Below are 21,654 nucleotides of genomic sequence, written 5' to 3' on the forward strand. Positions count from 1 at the left end.
ACATTACATTTCTGCGCCGGTTCCATTTTGTTTTTGTTTGGCCGAGCATTCCAAACTGTCAGGTATGAAAAACAAGTTAACTCTGGTCGGAAAATAAAAATGACTTTTTGAATAAATGATCAGAGGGGCTTGTGGAAACACCACATTAGTAGCTAATCAGGGACCGCAGATGGAAATGAGCTACTTAACTACAATCTGGTGAGGAACATGTTTGTTTTTTACCAGCTTAATGTCTCAGTGTACGTTGTCCCTTCAAATAAAGACTAAACCAAACTAATTATAGTGTCGAGTTCAAGGGGAAGTAACACTGAAAGATAAAAGGTGAGACAATAGTGGTTATTTGTCTTGTTGGGGGAAGCTGCTATTATTGAAGATATAATTGGTATAAGAAGGATTTTGTCAAAAAGAATCCTGACCATCATCTGGGAGCTCATCTTGAAAGAGTTCATGCAAAAAAACAAAAACTGTGGGACTGAATAAAGCTCAAAGTCTTTTTATTCAACCAATAATGAAAAATATTGCTTTGCTGCCCAACTTGAAAGCCAGTTGCACCCAGCTGAACTGGTGAGCTGGCTGCAAAAAGCATTGCCCAGGGCTGGGAAAACACACTTGAGCTGGAGTTCTGACTTTCAGAAGTCACGAGCTCTCAGCGAGGAATGTTAAAGATCCAGAAAAACTGGCAGAAACGAGCCCTTTTAATTACGTAGTCATCCATAAATGTATGTAACAGCGGAAGAGAGCTCTGTCACTCAAATGCACAGTGCAAGCTTTTTGATGTGAGCACAGTCTGGACACACTTGGGTCGGCAGCTGAACCAGCACAAAGACACTGAACCTTAATAAAAGGCTGTCGCTCACAGTCTAAAAGGACCGGGCGGGTCAAAATGCGGGAATAATGACCGAATGAATCAAATCTAGCTACAGTAGAGCCGGCTCCTGTCTGTCACTGATGGGGCTAAAAATAACTTGGACCACATACCCCAGCGCTGTTTACAAGTGGGACTAGTCTTTGAGCATGCATAATTCATGCGTTCATATTAAGAATGCACCCGGAGAACAAAGTGTAATGAATGGATTTCTCCGAGGGGTTGTTTAAAACGACGCGGGAGCTTGTGGGCTTTCTCTCATCGTCACGGCAACATGTCACAGATAGGACATCTCAATCACGCTCGACTCTTCTCACCTTGTCATTGAAATATTAATACTTTGTTGGCGTTAAAAGGCTTTTTGAGCTATATGTGCCGTGCTGCACCGCTGGGGCTTCTCTAAACTTGGCATCGTCTTTTAAGCCAAATATGCAATTTGATCTTTAATTCTCACTGTACTTTGGATCCAAGCAAATATTTAAACACACAGTTTTATGCGTAATAATAATTGAAGTAGAAATGATATAGTTAAAGGTGTTCAATGCACATTTTCTGCTTGTCTCCATGGAAATGTTAATGCTTTGACTGGATTATTTTACAGTATTGCATTAAACTAATCCATCTCCACAGAGACAAGCAGATGACATCACAAGTTTTCTTTCATTTTAACCATAAAAACACCTACAAGTGAATGACGGCAAGGTAGTTTAATGCCATACTACGCAACATTCCAGGCAAAGCATTAACATCCCATGGAGACAAGCAAGTGGTAAACCCTCCATCAGAAAAGTTACATAGCAACTTTAAATGTCACAATCTAATGTCTAACAATTATTGTAAATCGACAAGTACTATTTTCTGTTAATATGATGGATAATTAAAAAGTAGGAAGAGCTAAATTAACTGATCAAATTCTGAAGCCAAAGTTGTAATTTTAAAGTATCATCACTGACCCTTATTTTAACTTCAGGGACATTTAGTTGACATTTGGACTAACCTAACGCATGAAAAGTGCAAAAGTCAAGCGTCTGTCTGGCCCAAAACGACTTGTACTGACGAGATTAGTTCACATTAGGATGAAAATCACTGAAGTTCATATTCTCATGGCCTGACTAATGGGGTTTTTGTGTCTACATTTTAATTATCCAACCTCTACTGACCACTGACACATCACACACGCCTACACACACACTTACACAAATACACACACAAATACACACACACACACACACATACACACACACACACACACTTACACACTTACACACACACACACACTTACACACACACACACACACACTTACACACTTACACACACACACACACTTACACACACACACACACACACACACACACACTTACACACACACACACACACACACTTACACACACACACACACACACACACACACTTACACACACACACACACACACACACACACACACACACACACACACACACACACACACACACTTACACACACACACACTTACACACACACACACACACACACACACTTACACACACACACACACACACACACTTACACACACACACAAAGACTATCCCGGGGCAGGGTTCAAAATACTGGGATGCTTTTCCACGGTGTTTCACAGGCACAAGTCTGGACGGCTTACCTGAAAGTCATACTCCCATTTGCCAACATACTACAGTGAGAAAGAACAGGACAGACACAGCTCATGTGTGGACGAGGGAAACACTGACAAACAGCTCCATCTAGTGGCCGTGTCTGAACAAGCATCACTTTCATTATCTAATCAGATCAATACAGCATTATCAGATCATCATGACAGGGACATTGTGATGTAATGAAAATAAGTGAATAACTAATAGGTACTGAAGTGAAAGGTGGTTGTGGGTGGAGGGAAAGATTTGTAATGGTTGAGCACTTTTGGCTTCATGTTTTGTATGAAAAGCACTTGCTTGATGCCATTTTTATTGAATTTAATGTGATTAAAAGTGACTGTATTATTCTTTCTTTTTTTCCATACAAGATGATTTAAACAGTGGGTACATTTACATGGCCAGTAAAAAATAAATAACTAGAATAATCAGAAAACCCATTAGATCAGATTTTTGGGTTTGTTTACATGCACAAGAGAAATATGATCGTGAACAAATGTCCGATCGGTTGTATTTTGAAGACAGAAAAACACAATCACTTTTAATATACTCGAACTTTCAATGTCTTTGATTTCTGTCTTTGCATAATTTTGTTAAAACCTGCATAGTGTGAGCTGACCGTGATTAGTGACAGCGAATTTAACTGTTTACATGACATTTCATAATCTTTCATAAACTCCACAATTCAGATTTGTGTGCATGTAAACACAGCCACTATCAGCAAACATGTTCATTTCAATCATGTATTTTTCCAAATTTTAGTGTATTTACATTAAAATCATAACAATATATTCTTAAGTTTAAATATTATGCAAAAAAACTGTATATTATCCACACTTTTATGTACAAAATTAGCTCATTTCTGACTAAATTCAATACTATCCATTGTACGCAAAAATAGAACGGTAGAAAGTAGTATTTGTTGTGAGAAGTACGTGAGTGTTGGCTGTGCGTACCTCGGCGTCGTACTCGAACATCTGATTGCCCTTCATGTGGTGGCACTTGAGCATGACCACGGGGCCGTTGAGGCGCGACACGTCCAGGCAGAGGTCGTCTGTGCGGATCTCTTTATCGGCCGTGTACGAGAAAACCTGCGCACACAACACACAAGCGCCTCAGCTACACAACGCTCAGACAACTCACAAGCATAAAGAGTCTCCAGTTGAATTTGACTGTTTAACTGTGAGAATTAAGATGTGTTGACCTGGTTTTATGGTTCAAATCGCTGTAATTACAACATGAAACAAGAAAAGTGAAATGTTTTATCTATCACCACAAAAATACATAAATTAAACTATTGTTTTTTCATATTAGCCAAGGAAAGTTGTGTCATTTTTCAACGGTAAAAACTTGATTGTTGTTGATTTAAAGGGACTTTAAGAGACGAGATTAAGACGACACGTTTGAGGAGAAGGAGAAACTTTGAGTGTTTCCATTTAGGATATTTTGTTCATAAACAGTACATTTCCCTTAGAGTTATGTACACAGACCCTTGTCTACCACCTGAGATTATGATTTAATTAAATTCATGAATCAAAACCTCATATGGAAGGAGGAATATGTGTTTTCTTTATTTGTCTAAGGAAAAAAGGAAAATATAATTATGTGTTGGACTGACAAGTGGCTTTATACATTTGCACTGAACATTGAACATGATTAAACTGAATTTAGCTGAAGAATATGACAAATGGAATGTGATTTTGCATTAGCTCGGTCGATTAATAATACACATATTTATATTACAACGTTCTCAGAAGATGTTACAAATAAAATACACAAATGTACTTCATGTGATGCAATAAGAGCACTAAAGCCATGTATGATTTCACATTTGTAACTAGGAGTATATCAATAACGACAATCGAACAGACATGTGCTTAAACATATCTTTAAAAGTTTTAGTTGTATCAGACAAATACAAGAAAACTTTTGTACAAAAAAAGTGCAGAAATATTACTCCCTTGTTTTAAAGACTATGAAATAGATTTGTTCCATTTCTATTTTTAATTCATTTATGTAGCTTTTTGAGATTTCTTTAAGTTAAAATTGAAAACAACTTTATACGATATTATTTTGTCACAAGTCGATTTTTGTCTTGATACATGGTCACGACTGCAATTTTTTATTTTGTTGGACCTCAATAGTACAAAAACGTGCTATTTTGGATGTTAATTTGCGAACTAAAACTGCTCTTTTCAATAAATGACAATCAAGTCAGGAGTTTGATGTTTATTTGAGTTAATGATTAGACTGTAGCTCTGAACTTTTAATCACATGTTTCTCATATTTTATATTCTATTTATTGAAATGATTAGTTTGCCTGAATGTGCTCGTCCTGATCGTTCTCTGGCCCTGCAGCAGCTCCTCCTCTGCCACTGATAAAACACACTCCGCTCTACTTCTCTCCATGTTACTACCAACTACTACCATGTTTACTACCAAGTAAAACTGTCTTGGAAGATAATATCTAAAAAAAAAGATGATATTTTATTTCCATGAGTCTCAGCGCGTGTGATTAATGAGCACCTTTAATTACTGACACATAAAGCCAAACTGGTCTTAACACAATTAAACATTCATATTTAAGTAATTCCTGGGTCGATTTACATAAAATAAAGAGAGACAGAAAGATAAAACCCACTTCTGTTAGAATAAAGCTGCAGTTTACCTCCTCTGTCTGTGAAAGCACGGCAGCTTAACACATTCCTCGCACTAAAATGACAAAATCGCGCACAGATCGAACCCAACACACACGTCGGATTGAACCAACAGCGTCCGACCGTTCCATTCTACCTCGAGAACCGTTCCATCCCTCGATATTATAAATAACTCTTGGCCCGTCGCTGCTAATAGGACGTTTCTGATTGCCAGCAGCAGCTCTGAGTGCAGGTGCAGACAATCGTCCCGTCTGCTCCTGTGACTCACCTGATTGCCCCCCATGCCGTGGCAGTTGAAGAAGCCCACCTTCTCGTTCTCCTTCCTCCCCATGTTGTCCACGCACTGGTTGGTCTCCACATTTCTGATCTGCGCACACACAAAGGCACAGCTGAGCGTCTGTCGTACGTGTGTCAAACAGTCGTGATCTAAAACACGGAGCGTATAAAGTACAACACAAAAAACAACATTGTAAGTGACGTATTAAAACATGTGGATATGAAAGTCAAGAAGATAAAATGCTACAACTGTCAAATGAAGACTTTGAGCCGGATAACTACACAAAAAAAGATAATAAATGAAAAATAAATAATAATAATTGAAAGGAAATGTGAATCCGTGGCACAGTGGGTTCAGTTTTTGCTCACTAACCAGAGAGTCAGTGGTTCAAACTCTGTAATATTACCACGCACACTGCTGACTACAAACTAGAAAAAGTGCAGATATGGTTACAAATTACAATATCTTCATTAAAAGTGTATATGTCACATTTCAAACAAGTTCATTTGAATTGAATGATGTATTTGTATTAGTCTTTTGTACCCATGAGCAGTTTGGGAAGTAACTAAACATGAACTCAAAATACGTATTCAGAAAACACAGTATTCCAGTACAGTTACTCATTCATTTGATGTATTCAGAAAACAGTTACACATTACAATATTTGATTAGTATTAGTGAGAAAAGTAGAAAAGGACACTCTTTTGGTGAGAGCGATGTTTCCTGCTATAATTAGTGATAAATAAATGCAGCAACAAACATTCAGTTGTTCTTAATCCTGTGTTTACGCTGTAATGCAACATAATATGAATATAGTTCTCTAATTTAACAGAATTCATTACAAAATACATCTTCATGCAGATAATTCTGTAGCTAGTGTTAGGAATAATACTTGTATAATAATGTATTTAGTTACAGAATAAAAGTATGTGAGCTAAAATTCTGTTACTTGGTCAAATCAGAGTCCTGCATTCTGAATACTTAAAATACTAAATCAACATATCTTATCTTATCTTATCATAATGTGAAATCATGACATTGGAATAAAAATATAAATACATTTTAATTTATCGTCACAAATTAGAGAAGAAAATATTGCACATGATATTATGATGAAGTCAATCCAGCAGAAATGTGTTAAAACATGTCTTTAAACATATAAGTTGAGGTTTAATTGTCGGACAAATGTTAAATACCTGCAAAATGTACCACAAAAGTGCAGAAATATCACCTTATATCCGTAAATGAAAGTTTATATCGTACATTTGTTTACTTTTTGTTTGTAATCAGCCCAATTTGTAGCATTTTTCACTACAATACAGTATACTAAGTAAAACTCTGCATAGCAACATTCGCATTATCTACATTTCGATATATTCCCCACCTTTACTTCAAGGTATATTTTTTATTCAAACACTGTCCAATTTCACTTCTAAAATTGAAAACTATTCCAACTCCACTACATCAAGAAGAATCAAACCGAGATGACACGTTTTATGAAAACGATGAAATGTCCTTTAACCCTAACCACAATCCAAAAGGAATTCAGTATAAAAGCACACAGTTCTGCCACGTACACGCAACAAGGAGCAGAAAGTGCCAATAGTTTACAATCCCAAAAAGCTGAAGCGGACTTGGACGCTTATATACTCGCTGTAACATATCCCCCAACACGCCACGCTTTATAATTAGTCTACATAAAGTCTAATGGCTCCAGCTGCTCGAGAGGATGAGACTCAGTGGGAGGACGTCTGGTTTTAGGGGCTGGTACTGCAGTCCTCCTCTCCAGAGCAGTCAGAGGCTGGAGCAGGAGGATTACAAGCTCATTTCCACCGCTCTCTCCAGTGACACTGCGCTTAAACGGGCCCGATCCATCGTCCGGGCGCCAGGCACCAGCAGAGCACGGGAGAGACAGAGTGTGAGCGCAGAGTAATGAGGGCAACGTGAACTACTTTGAAGAAATACACTCAACGCTGAATCATCCTTAAAGGCACGGAGACCGAAGTGGAACCCTGGCCAAAGCTGAGCACTTTTCACTTCAAGGTGGAATAGAGTTGGAAAGAGTAATTACATGCGATTTCCCACCACAGACCATAGTGTCAGCTTGATTTATGAACAAATTTATTGTATTTTATTTATTTATTTTGTATTTATTTGTTTTGTATTTATTCATTATTGTACCAAGATGTCAAAATGGAAATATTGCATGTCCTTTATATCCTTTATATGATATCCTTATAATGTATGAACTGAACAACCCGACACGTAATATTTTCCCACGATTAACCTTAATATGGCAATTTTTTTTTTTTTGTGATGGTAATTTGCAATAATTTAGGTGATATAAGGTTTTTGTTTTGTTTTTGTGATAAAATGCGAACCACTTCATTGCACTGTGCTCCAATTATGAAATATTATCTTGAAAATCCAAGCACAAATTCTGTCCATTGTACACGTCATATAGAGATGAAAAAGGTTGTTAAAATGTATGCTTACAGACACATGTATAAGCATATGAACATTTGGTAACAAGGGAACAATCCACAAGTCTTTGTTTGTGAAAAAGAACTCAGACACAGTAATAAAGCACATAAATAGAATAGAATGAATCTCATAATGGAAAAGTGTTTTGGTGTATTTTGTATTATAATAGCATTGTAAAGCCCAACCAGGGACAGCACTGTAACTATGTCTGACTGCCAAATAAAGAAATACAATAAATCATAGAGGCAATAGGTAATACCACAGTTCTTTATATTCAGAGGACCACGTAGACCGGTAGATTTTTATCAGGATGATGAAGGACTTAGATCAGGGGTGTCCAAACTGTGGCCCGGGGACCAAATGTGGCCCTCAGACTTGCTTAGATGGCCCAAACAACAAAAAGTCTTCTTAAAGGTGTGGAGGCTCATGGGTCACTTCATTGTCGGGTTGTCTGTGGCCCTCTGCTCTGCATAAGTTTAAAATAACAGCCCTGACTTACATGGACCGAAGGAGAAAGTAAGACGCTGTTTTTTGGACTGACCTTTTCCAAGAAGATGCTGTTTACTCGTCTCCTCCGAGTCGTTTTCACAAGAAATTCTGAACATTTCCAGTATTTTTCTTCATTCCCGCATTGAGCTCGTAGAAATGTGACGACACGCATTGTAATTCTAAACCATTTCTGTTCATAATCACAGTTTTTGAACGCGAGGCTAATGGATGCTATGAGACGGCAATCATTTATTTCAATATGTCTGTAATTCTGTGATTTAATTTAAGCTAGTCAATCGTCCCAAATGATTTTAATTAAGAGGAAATGCCTTAGATGTAATTGACTTTGACACTGCAAATCTATAACTGTATTAAAGCAATATTTTGGATGTTTGCTTGTTAAATGTCTAATTGAATAAATAGCCATAGCTTTTTATAGATATTGTATCAACCTCATGCCTGAGAATACAGATTGATGCCTGGTTCTACTTTCCAATTCATGTAGCCACTTTGCCCAAGAGCAAGGACAGAGAGAGTAATACGTAACAGCAAATCAGAGAATATAAAGCAGGCCGTACTTCACCCAGGGAGTAGTATCGTCTGGGTATCTGCGAGTCCGGATAGATGTTTTCCAGATACCAGGAGAACGGTTTGCACTTCAAGGCGTCGCGGAGAGCTTTGCGGGAAGACACGTCGCCGTAGTCCACTCGCATCACGCCTGGAAAACAGGTTTGGATCGTTTAGAGCGACGAAATGAAGAACCTGTGCGTTTAAAAATGATGAAAAATGAGAAGTATGAAGGTTTAAGCAAAGCAGGGAAAAGGGGAAAAAGCAAAGAATTGATCTTGATTTGAAAAGGGATAGCAGTGTTGTAGTGGGTAAGCATAGGCCAATGAACCAGAGAGTTGCCAGTTCAAATCCCAACATATCGTCCATGTCATTGTGTTGCACTTGCTCAGTCCAGTCACAATGAAATGGCAATTGAGAAAGGAATCTGGGATAGAAATGTGCCAAATAACAATTTTACTAGTGAACCTGATGGAAAAGCAGTGTAAATATTCTTCACTTTTGATTTGAGGAGTTTTGATAAGCATATATTTATTTATTTATTTACTTTACCCAAATTCAGGACTTAACATGGGGAATCAGTGTTTCAATTTTAAGCTACTAAAAACTATTCAAAGTACTAAAAACAGTCTTCCTGGAAAGGTGAGAAAAGCGTCTACTCTTTTTCATTTAATAAAACTTTAGAGATGTCAAGATTATTCGTTGTTAATTATGATTCATCATCTTCTATTGCATATTAATTAAAGTGTGATACGTTGCAGATTTGTGACAGAAAAATGTCACAATAAACTGTAATCTAACAACTACGGTACTCAATTGTCAACTGATTTAGTATTTGACTCATCTGTATCTGGAGTACAAACATTCATGTGCTCAGAGAAGAGGTTTATGACGAAGCAAGAATTACACTTTTATGACTCAGGAAACACCAACAAGTTATAGTGGAAAAACAATTTCATCTTCAAGTTTAATCAAAATGTCCTCACACCGCAGCTTTATCTGTGTCAAGTTTTGTCAATGTTTCATACTCGGGCTCATTTATGCTCATTTATAAATTAACTGGGGGAAAAAACGCCAGATTAATTCATTGGAAAATGTGTGTTATAATTCTAGCCTCACAAGTTTGTATATTCTGTTATTTGAGAGAATAAGTTTGTGACAAAGAAAGAATTACACCAAAATGACAAGGGAATTTCTGTGTTTTAGATGAAAAACCTGATTTATTCGTAAAAATCAGTTTCATCTTGGCTCTCAAAATATCCATACAAATACAAAGAAAATGCACACGTGATAAATACTGCATCCCAAAAATATAGTTTCATCTTTTATTTATGGAACGATAATTCAATGTAATACTTTTTTGTGACTGTGACATCCCCATATACTTCTACCTTCTTCTTCTTCTGTAAAGCACTTTGAACGACTTTTTGTACAAACTCTGCTCCGTTGTCAAGTCTTCTTAACCGAAATCCACCTAAACAAGTCCAAACTACTCAAAACAAGATTACAATTCCTGCTTCGTATTGTACTATTCTTTTTAACCTCCTTTTCCTGCAGATGAGCTGAGTTTTAACACAGTGCTTTGTTTACTCACCTGGGGCTCTGCTGAGGCTAAGTCTCCTCACAAATTCAACAAGGGAGTGATGCAGTCTGTTGCAATCCAAAAGTGTACAGTGTGTATGATTTATCAGGCTGATGAAGACGAGGAGGATGAGGCACCGGGCACGCACCCTTACAAAGGCATTTGGCAGATGGTTCCTCCCCAGAGAGCATCTTTAACTCTCTACTACACGTTTACATCACGGGAGGGCCATTTATCATCGTCACGCTGCTTTAAAGCACAAGTAAAGAGGAAATATATGGATGACGGCGCTAAAATCAATAATGCTGTCTTCATGTATTTGGTCGTCCATCTATATTCCTACTAATCTATCACAGTCGGCCAATTCAAGCCTTAATTATGTCAAGTCAAGCCTAAAATGTGCACAGTACAGGAAAAATCCTCCAGCATGGCTCAAAAGCAGTGGACACATTTCTAATAAGTCCATTCACGTTCTAGAATGATGGTGGACAAGGATCTTGATAACTATGTGGGAGATTCAACAGAAATCTACAAATGTTGAAACTTATTGTTGTTTGGGATTGGCTCCACAAACTTGTCATATTTTTGTTTCATGTGGATAGATCCCAGTAATTATAGAGATATGAAGCTCAGACCAGATCAACAAATCAACAATCTGAGTTGAACAGCAGCTTCTACCATAGATTTCAGACATGTCTCCAGCTCAGTATTACACTATAGGGGCCATATTTGTCTAGACTGTTCCCAGAATAGTATTAACTTCACCAGGTTACACCACTAGTTACAGGTCAGTTCTATGTAGAGGAGAACCCGCTCAGGTAATACAGTAAAAATGCATTTTATTTCAGTGTATTATTTCTTTGGCAATAAAAGCACCAGAAACGTTTAGACCAGGGGTTCCCACACTTTTTTAGACTTACAAGCAAAGCCAGAAGATAAAACTAGGGATGCATACCTAAACCCACGTTCAGGTTCAAGTCCGGATTCGAATCCAGAGGTTCAGGTTCAAGTCCGGACCTAATGAGTCCGGCTGAACTCATGGCATTTTTGCATAATGTTATAACAGCATAACACAAGCTACTTGGCTCAATTAAGTTGAAGACACATGAACAAGGACGACTATCAAACACAAGACTTAACTGCAGACTGAAATAAACTCAATTTATCTGTTTTTTTCACTGTTTATTAACATAAGTTACAACTTACAAATCACAAGCTACAAGCTAGCTAACACACATTCATGTGTTTTACTCTTTTACTAGAGGAACAACTTCTGAACAAGAGCATGTGAGTATTGGTATTGGGGCAGCTGTTTCAGCTGATACTATGTTTATCAAGTGTATTACTGGTTTGACTGGGCTGTTCCCCACACCCGAAGTTTAATGCCTTTAGATACATTTCCACTTTAATTTTGCAGATGCATTGGCATCAAAGTCAGGTAAAAACCTTCAAAAACTAGCACAAAAGTCAACTAGAACCACTATAAATCAATCAACTTGGCAGTATCACAAATAGAATATGAAAATATTTTACACTACACACAATACATCATATTAACAGCATTAAACACAAGACCATATTTAACAACTGTAGAATACAAATACTATTACAAAATATAAGCTCCACTTAATGAATCCAGCAATTAAACAATATTACTTTGACTTAGTATTTACTTAGATGTATAAATATGTATATTGCACATTAACCCACCTAAATAAATGCTACATCACACCACAACATAACAGTTATTTCATTCATATTGTAGCGACCCTAGTCTCTAGTGCGCGTGCGTGTGGTCTCTGGGGCGGAGCTAAGAGCGGCTCAGGAGACGAGGTAGTTTCTGATGTTCCTGTTCCATCACCATGGTTACGGCCAACAGTAACCAACTCTGTTCAAGAAATAAAGTGACAACTTGTGAGCACTAAACCAGCATTACTGACCTGAGCGAGAAGTTACAATGTTTACACCCAAACAAAAGCGCAACCCGCTCCTTTAACAAGCGTCTTAAACTAACTCACGGAGCGGCACAAGCAGCGACGCAGGCGGCGGCTTCAAACGCTTCAAATAAAGTCAGAGATCTTCCCGAAGGTTCGGTCTCTCGCGTCTTTAAACTCATTGCGCCGGCTTCAACTTCTGGTGCGTGGAAGACGCGTGCGTCGCTGATGCTCCGGGCCATTGACAGCGATGTCAGTGTTTACGTCTTTTCTAGCGCGAATTTCGCGATCTATGGAAGGTTTACGATGGTCTTGATTCTAGAACGAAAAGGATATAGAATGTGAGTGGTAGATTTATAATGAGTCCAGAACCGAATCACTGGGGTTTCGTTTTTTTTGGACCTGAACCGAAACGTTTTTACAAGTCCAGATCCGGTCCGTCGTAGCGGTACGCATCCCTAGATAAAACTATACATTTAAATCATAATTTAGAAATATTTTTATTGTCAGTGTTTAACGGGGTTTTATTACAACTGATAGAACATAGTAACACAATATAGGCCTAATAATGTCATTATAAATAATATCAGTTATTATGATGCGATGAGCTCCATGGTAACGCTGAGGGGAGGGGCTTGAGACGTTCCTTTGGCTCGCGTCATGAACAAACTACGCTGCTTATGTCACTCATGAAGCAGAAAGATTACACTGTGGCACGACCCGTCTCCTCCTTCTGCTCCTCACCCTGACTCCCTCTCTTTCCTCTGAAACTCACGGCTAAGCAGCCAAAAGGAAAGTGTACTCGCGCTGACAATAGCGTTCGGTTCACTTCATAAAAACAGACAGGGCTTTGGGATCGACCCTCACTGCCTCCGATATCGACTGGTGAATCGCAATTGATGTAATCGGCACTTCTGGTTTAGACCGAACATGCACATTTTCACTAGAGCGGTGCCAAAAGAATGAGTCAACTTCTTTTTCAAATGATGTTTACTATCAGAATAGTACCAACTTGCAGCTAAATAACATTAAAGGCAAAAAACTTCATCAGCACTCGTCATTGTTCATTTATGGTACATCTTTGTTTTCTTTTGATCGGCTGAATGTCTAATCCTACTTAGACCGTTGTATTTTCATCCATCAAACAACCGCAACGCAAACCTCCTGAATGCTCTTAAATGTTAATCAGGTGTCATCTTGAATCAGGGATATACAGTGAGGCAGATGAAAGCTCTGGATGAAGACGCGCTCTTGTCTCTCCGGCTCCTTTTCTGTGATGTTTCCCGAGAGGAGCGTCTTTCATCTCAAATCAGTGCACAGACCGACACGCAATAACGCTGTAATAACAGTGTATATTTGCAGACACAACTTGAAGCTGGGGGTTGGCCTTAATTATACAAATCAGGGAAAAAAGGCTCTACAATCACAACCTGCAGAAAGAACCACACACGAGCGTTTCACGGCTGCACTAGCGCTGACAAATGACGGGCTTTGTCACGTTTGACATTGGATTTAGTCGCAGGAACTGGCAACACAAATGAGAGACTCGCGTGAGGCTCATTCTGTTTTCTGATTGGAGAACAAAACATAAATAATGGCGACGTCATGTCCAATGCTTATGTAATTAAGAATAAACCAGCATTAATGGAGTGTTGTGGAGCAGAATGTCTCACAATATAGATTCAAGCGGGTGATGTGTCATCGTGGGGGGCGTGGCCTGGCGAAGGTGAAGACATTACGTTGATTCAATGGGAAACGCTGCCTTTTCTCTCTTTTAAGACGTTTCCTGGATGATTATGTAGCAAAAACAATTTAAATCTGTCATAAAAGTAAGCGAATAAAAGTAAAAAAGTAAGCGCTAGCATTTAGCCTGAAGCTCCCTTCAGCATTCTGGGATATAGGCAAGGCAAGGGCAAGGCAAGTTTATTTGTAGAGCACATTTCATACACAAGGCAATTCAAAGTGCTTCACAGCAGGAAAAATGCATTCAAATCACAAAGAAATTACAGAAACAGAAATACAATAAAATTAACTAAATTAAAAATTATCAATCCAACTGATTTTCTAAACTAATAAAATCACAAACAAAAGAGAAGAGTGCAAAGAAAAAATCCTTTCAGTCATATGCGCAGCTAAACAAAACTGTTTTTAGCTTAGATTTGAACATTGTCAGAGTAGAAGCCTGTCTCACATCTTCAGGAAGAATGTTCCAGGTTTTAGCTGCATAAAACTGAAACGCAGATTCCCCATGTTTAGTCCTGACTCTGGGCACCAGCAGGAGGCCGGTCCCTGAGGTCCTCAGAGTCCGAGATGGTTCATATGGCACTAACATATCCAAGATGTACTTTGGTGCTAGGCCATGGAGAGACTTGTACACAAGCAGAGCTGCTTTAAAGTCTATTCTCTGAGCCACAGGAGCCAGTGCAGAGACCTGAGAACAGGACTAATGTGATCATACTTCCTGGTTCTGGTCAGGACCCGAGCAGCAGCGTTCTGGATGTACTGCAGCTGTTTTACAGCTCGTTTGGAGAGGCCAGTGAGCAGGCCGTTACAGTAGTCTAATCTACTGGAGACAAACGCATGGATAAGTCTCTCTAAATCTGGTTTTGACACTATATTTTTGATTTTGGCAATGTTTTTTAGATGGTAAAAAGCTGCTGATGTTATTGATTTGACGTGGCTATTAAAGTTCAAGTCTGAGTCCATTATTACCCCCAGATTTCTAACTTGGTTTGTAGGTTTTAGAGCGAGACTCTGGAGGTGACCGCTAACACTTTCTCTTTGTTTCTGTGGGCCAAAAACGATTATTTCAGTCTTGTCTGAGTTCAGCTGGAGAAAGTTGTTTTGCATCCACAAACTGATCTGTTGGATGCAGTGACAGAGTGAATCCACTGGTCCATAGTCACCTGCCGACAGTGAAACATAGATCTGAGTGTCGTCTGCATAATTGTGATAGGACACATTTTCACTGCGTATCAACTGACCTAACGGCAGCATGTAGAGGTTGAACAGAAGGGGACCCAGGACTGACCCTTGGGGCACTCCACAGGTCAGGGTCATGTGGTCTGAGACACAGCTACCAATTTCAACAAAGTACTTCCTGTCTTCCAGATAGGACCTTAACCAGTTTAGGGCAGTGCCAGTGATGCCCACCCAGTCCTCTAGTCTCTGTAAGAGGATCCCATGATCGACAGTGTCAAAAGCAGCACTCAGATCTAACAGAATTAAGACTGAGGCTTTGCCCGTGTCAGTGTTCAGGCGGATGTCATTTGTCACCTTGACAAGAGCAGTCTCAGTGCTGTGATGAGGTCTAAAACCTGACTGAAAAAGATCAAATAAGTTGTTTATTAAGAGGAAATCTGTGAGCTGTTGGTAAACAACCTTTTCAAGGACTTTGCCCAAAAATGGCAGATTAGAGATGGGCCGGTAATGACTCAGTACTGCGGCATCAAGACTGCTCTTCTTTAGGAGAGGCTTTATGACCGCAGTTTTCAAAGACATTGGGAATGTTCCAGATTGAAGCGACATGTTAACTATGTGAGTGAATGGTGCTAACAAACTGTTCAGCACAGACTTTAGAAATCTGGTGGGTAACAACAAGGCAGCATGTAGATGAACTCAGACTGGTGATGATCTCATGGACAGTTTTGTCAGTTACTGGTGCAAAGTGAGTTAGCTCTAAGTGTCTTGGTGGTTTTAGGGTATTTTTTTGCATTGTGGGATTTATAGCATTTTTAATGCCCTGAACTTTGTCATTAAAGAATAATGCAAACTCATTACACTTGGATGTGGAAATGAGTTCTAACGGCAGCTGAGCTGGAGGGTTTGTTAATCTGTTTACTGTGGCAAACAGGACACGCGAGTTGTTACTGCAGCTTCCAATTATTTCAGAAAAATATCTTTCCCTAGTTCTACATAAGATTAGGTTGTACATGTTCAGCTTTTCTTTGTAAATCTCTTTTTGAACCTGGAGCTTTGACTTGCGCCATTTCCGTTCGGCCCTGCGGCACTCCCTTTTCTGTGCCCTGACCGAATCATCATTTCTCCACGGCGCCTTCTGCTTATTTTTAACCATTTTAGCCTTTATAGGGGCGATGGTGTCCAGAACATTCAAAACACTAGATGTAACAGAGTTCAACAAATCATTTACATTAGAACATGAGACATTTTCAAAGTTTATCATTTCCATAAACAGTGCACCTGTGCCATCACTTATGTGTCTCCTCTGAACAACTGCAGGACCAACCGGAGGTTGGGGAGAAACAGACAGGTCAAAGAAGACACAGAAATGATCAGACAGAGCAACATCGATCACATTAACATTTGAAATATTTACATTATGAGATCTAGAGTGTGTCCTTTGCTGTGGGTGGGGCCTCTCACATGCTGAGTAAGACTGAAGGTTTCAAGGACAGCATCAAGCTCTTTAGCGTTTCTGTCACAAATATTATCAACATGCACGTTGAAATCACCTGTAATGACCAAACCATCAAAGTCTGTGCATACGACTGAAAGCATCTCAGTAAAATCATCAATAAAACTTTGGCAGTGCTGGGGAGGCTTGTATAAAACAATGAAGAGAATGGATGGAGACCGTTTTAGCTCCATTTTAAAGGATACATACTCAAATGATGAAAACACCCCAAAAGACAACCTGCGGGTAATTATTTCATCTCTAAAGACAGCACAGACTCCACCCCCTTTTTTGTTTTCTCGTGTTTCAGATTCAAACTTAAAGTTGGGTGGAGCAGATTCTATCAGAACTACATTTCCTGTGTTTTTGTCAAGCCATGTTTCAGTTAAAAACATAAAATCAAAATTATAAGAAGAAATAAAATTATTAATTAAGAGAGATTTGTTACATAAGGATCTGACATTTAGCACAGCAAGTTTCAGACTAGTTTCAGTGGGACTGGGCTTTATCTTTTCACAGGGAATATGAATCACATTTCTCAGATTGGTCCTGACTCGAATTTGTTTTTCCATCTGTGTGATGATGTGACTACAGAAATAGCACTAGGGGGGGCTCTTTTTACATAGGGCCCCGAGTTGGTTTGATTTTTAATGTGACAATAAGTCCCGGCAACGCTGAGACCCAGTGCATCCTAGCTATGGGAGATACCAGGTAAAAGGCGAGGTTGGATGGGTGGTGGGGCTTTTGTAGCCAAGGAGAGTTTGGGACCAGGTGAGAGGCGAGGGGGGATGGGTGGTGGGGCTTTTGTTGGTGTAGTCGGCATAGCCCTTGCTATATTGGGCGTGAGTGGAGCCATCTTAATGCCTGATTTGATCAGACTTTCAAAATGGCTTGGAAGGCCCATGGGTGAGAGTGGAGATGAGAAGGAGAATGATGAATCTTTAGTGGGAGTAGATGTTGCAGGGGGAACCCAGGGCTGGTGTGAAGGCAGGGGCGATGACAGGGATGTTGTTGGGCTTGTCACAGATGGGTCCAAGGCCTTTGAAGATTGTTCCTTTGCTGGAGGCGGTGGAGGTGAATGTGGAGCAGCTGGAGCTGAATCCTTTGCTGGTGGTGGTGGAGCTGCTGCTGATGAATCCTTTGGTGGAGGCTGAGGTTGTGGTGCTTTTGATGTTGAAACATTGGCTCGGTCTCTGGCTGAGGGAGCAGGAATTCTTCTCTCATTCCTCTCTTCTCTAACTATCTGCTCAGGACCCTGTCCAGGCCCAGTCCAATGCCTCAGAGCGTGGAGCAGGTTCTCTGTCAGCACCCTCACTCCACCTCTGCATAGGTGGGGGCCATTTCTCTTAAACAGGTCCTCTCGTTTCCAGAATAGATAGAAGTTCTCAATGTAGTGTAGTCCTCTCGGGGAACACTCTTTGGACAGCCATGTGTTCAGCTGAAGAAGCCGGCTAAACTTGTTTATCCTCCTGTCGATGTTTGGAAGAGGTCCACTTATGAAAGTTTTGATTTCCATTTCATCAAGCACGTCGAATAACTTCAAGAAGTCTTTTTTCAAAACTTCAGTCTGTTCCAGCCGCATGTCCACTGCACCCACGTGCACAATCAGCTGTTTAGCTCCTCCATGCTTAGCCATAATATTTGGAAGGAGTGACGTTATCTCAGAAACAGTGGCGCTTGGAAAAGAATGTGTGTTTATCTTTTCATGCGTCACGTGACTTATCGCGCCGTCCCCAACTAAAACAATCTTGACCTTGGCTCCTGGCACAGATCCTCCTCGCTGTATTTTGGCCACGTCATCTTTCCTTTTTTCATTTAATTCCATCTCTGAAAGTGGTAAAAATCTGTTGGTGAGCTGTATTTTAGGTGACTTCACGTTATCTTTGTATCGTTTAGGCTTTGCTCCAAGTTTGTTCCAAGAAACAGCCTGGTCTTTCTGGTTTTTAGACAGTTTTGGAAACGACACAGAGTCACTGCGGTTTAGGTTGAAAGTAGCAGTTTTTCTTGTAAAAAGTGTGCTCTTCTTACCGTCGGTTGACACAGGAATGGTATCGTGAAGAACTTTTTCAGATTCCAAAACAAATATCCGTGTTTTCAGCTCATTAATTTCTTGTTGATATTTCCGACAGCGTTCACAGTCTTTCTCACTTCTTCTCCCGGACATGTCGCTGGCGTCAGATATGTCGTTAAAACTGGAAAAATGTTCTTAACCTGTTACCACCCACCTGTCCGCCGGCGAACATTTTCTATATCTCAAATATTCTCTTCCATCATCACTTTTATTTCCGTGGTCAATACCAGCAAGCCATACATCATTTTAAAGCTTATTTTCTCAACAAAACGAATATGTCATTGATTTACATTAAATAATATGCCCCAAGAAGCAATTGCCAATAGTTTGTGAGAAAGTCTCAACTTTTACAAACGCATGTCCTACCTGTTTGCTGTTTATGACGGACGAAACGGCTTTAATTCTGTACATCCTTGTACTCAGTCTGTCCGTAAGGAATCATTGAAAAACAATATCCACTTGTATTTTTCCTGAAGTTATCCGATTTCGAGATATTGTCAAGTAAATAAAGACGAGAATGCGCTTGTCCGCCGCATTTCTCCGTCCATAACAAATGACCTGTTTGACTTATACGAAAGTGTTTGACATCGATCTCTTCCTTAGACTGTTTCCTACAGAATGAGACCATCCACGATTTTTTCTGTCACCGGGTTTGTTTGCTACAGCCTCCGGAGGAAAAAAATTCGGCGCTTCCGAAGCGCGCATCCATCTTTGTTTTTAGCCCTTAGCTTCTGCTGACTTTGAGTGACATATTATTCTAGCCAATCAGGAGACCTTTTTCCTGATAGGCGGGACAAAGGGTTTATTTACACAGAATTCTCCCTGTTCACGTGCGTAAGGCTCCGGGAAGGCTGTAAAGAGCCAGATTTCTCGGCAGGATTTTGCGCATAACGTTTTCCTGAGTTTATTAGCCTTTTGGACGTGCATTTTGTTAGATATATGTATTATTATACCAATACAAAAATAAAATAAAAATATTATAATTTTTTTTTTTTTAACCTCTATATGGGAAATTCATGGGTAAACTCATATTTACACATTTTCACATTTTTTTTTTTAGCGGTTATAATTGCTATTAGTGGCCTACAAAACATCAAAATGTATGTTTTATGATCATAGAGGTGCTAAAATTGTAATAAAACAGTTTGGCACAGTTGGCACATATTTGGATCACTTGTTCCGAATATACTTTTTGATACAAAAAGGTCAACAGCACCAAAATGCCTGTTCCTAGAGATCTGAAACTTTACACAGTTGTTGTCAACAAGATAAACATCATGTACAGTGAACAGCATATGCACACAATGAAGTATGTCATGCTCAGGACCATTACAAATTGACAATATTCAGGCGAGACTAAAAAAGGATGTTTTGTTTATGTTTGGGCCTCTGTAGTGTAAGTTCTGAAGCCCTGACAGTGTTCATGTGCACATCTGCAGAAACTAGAAGGCCTAAGCTTTCTAATGATGCATCACACTTGCATGTGGAACATAAGATCCTCTTTTAATAAGCAATGCCATTTGGGTATGTCCAACCATTGTGCACAGGGCGAAAATAGGTGGGTGGTAACAGGTTAAAATCCTTGGTTTACTTGAAAAAGTCTAAAGCAAAAATGTTTGGAAGACAAAAACTGATTAAAAAGCAAAATAAATAAGGAAAGCAGCGATAGCAAGCGGAGCGAGCAAAAAAGCGTGTGCACTCTTCGGAAGCAGGATACAAATGTACTGTATATACACTGCATGTCTTTGTGTCTGTGTTAGTACAATATAACTTAAGTTCACGTTCAGTTTAGTTGATCAACAGTAGGTGCAGTTCTTCTCATTTAAAACAAATGGATTCCTTCCCTCCCTGTAAATGTATTTAGTTACTTCCCAACACGGCAGATCAATAACTGAACTGCAAGATGTTCAATGTGCTCTCCATTTTTAGGTGCACCAGAAGTGTCACATAGCACATCCAAAAAGAAAGGGGAACAAAACAAACGTGGCACTGAAATAAGTAATTCATAATATTAATGCATTGTTTTAGTCTTAAAATAATAAATATAAATTCCTTTATCAATGCCAAATGAAAGTATTATTCATCTTATACTTATCTCCTGTGAACCCTAATATATTTCTATTAAATGCGACACACATTTTAAAATAACTATAAATTACAAGGCCTTTTAGGATTCTGATAGACGATATATCATGTTTATGTGAATCATATTTGCTTCATTTAACAGTGGCCCTTCATCACTTTGAGCATGCGAGGGGAAGGGACTGGGTGCCAGAAGATGTTTGGATTAAGGATGATCCGGGATAGGCTGGCTGGCATCTCCAACACTTAACAGGAGCTTTCCTGGAAACTGCTGCTCTCTAAAGGGTAATCACATAGTAAAAGGACAGATGGAGGGCCCAAATATCTGTGTTTGCCAAAGCCTCTGCCTTGGCATTGTCATGTGCCATCAACAGAAGATGATCCATGACGACACGTTTCTGAACTTTCAAACAGCCTCTAGGGCACGTACCCAGATTGTAGTGGCAAAAGTTTGTTGAACCTGTTCCAGCGAACAAGCGAGACTAAACGATACCTGATTCAACGTTTGGCAAAGGACAGAACAGAACAGAATGATGCCATGTCTGAATACTTTTGCTTTTACAATATTCAAGCTGCAGCCAAAGCCA

The 21,654-nt window shown here is 39.4% G+C and overlaps 1 protein-coding gene across 4 annotated transcripts in view; it reads right to left on the reverse strand.

Moving 5' to 3' along the window:
• The window catches only part of galnt13 (polypeptide N-acetylgalactosaminyltransferase 13), a 77,510-nt gene that overhangs the window by 12,736 nt on the left and 43,120 nt on the right, over positions 1-21,654 (reverse strand). For 2 of the 4 annotated variants that reach the window (XM_072444376.1, XM_072444375.1), the window contains exons 9-12: positions 8,996-9,135; positions 5,436-5,534; positions 3,467-3,601; positions 2,504-2,533 (exon numbers count right to left, since the gene is read on the reverse strand). In XM_072444376.1, the coding sequence (XP_072300477.1) occupies positions 2,504-2,533; positions 3,467-3,601; positions 5,436-5,534; positions 8,996-9,135 (404 nt within the window). The remainder of the gene's footprint in view (positions 1-2,503; positions 2,534-3,466; positions 3,602-5,435; positions 5,535-8,995; positions 9,136-21,654) is intronic. The other 2 variants (XM_072444378.1, XM_072444377.1) reach the window with 1 other exon arrangement.

The sequence above is a fragment of the Eucyclogobius newberryi genome, unplaced genomic scaffold, assembly GCF_026437365.1.
Source record: "Eucyclogobius newberryi isolate DKJ021-1_F unplaced genomic scaffold, fEucNew1.0.hap1 SCAF_14, whole genome shotgun sequence".
Taxonomy (NCBI): domain Eukaryota; kingdom Metazoa; phylum Chordata; class Actinopteri; order Gobiiformes; family Gobiidae; genus Eucyclogobius; species Eucyclogobius newberryi.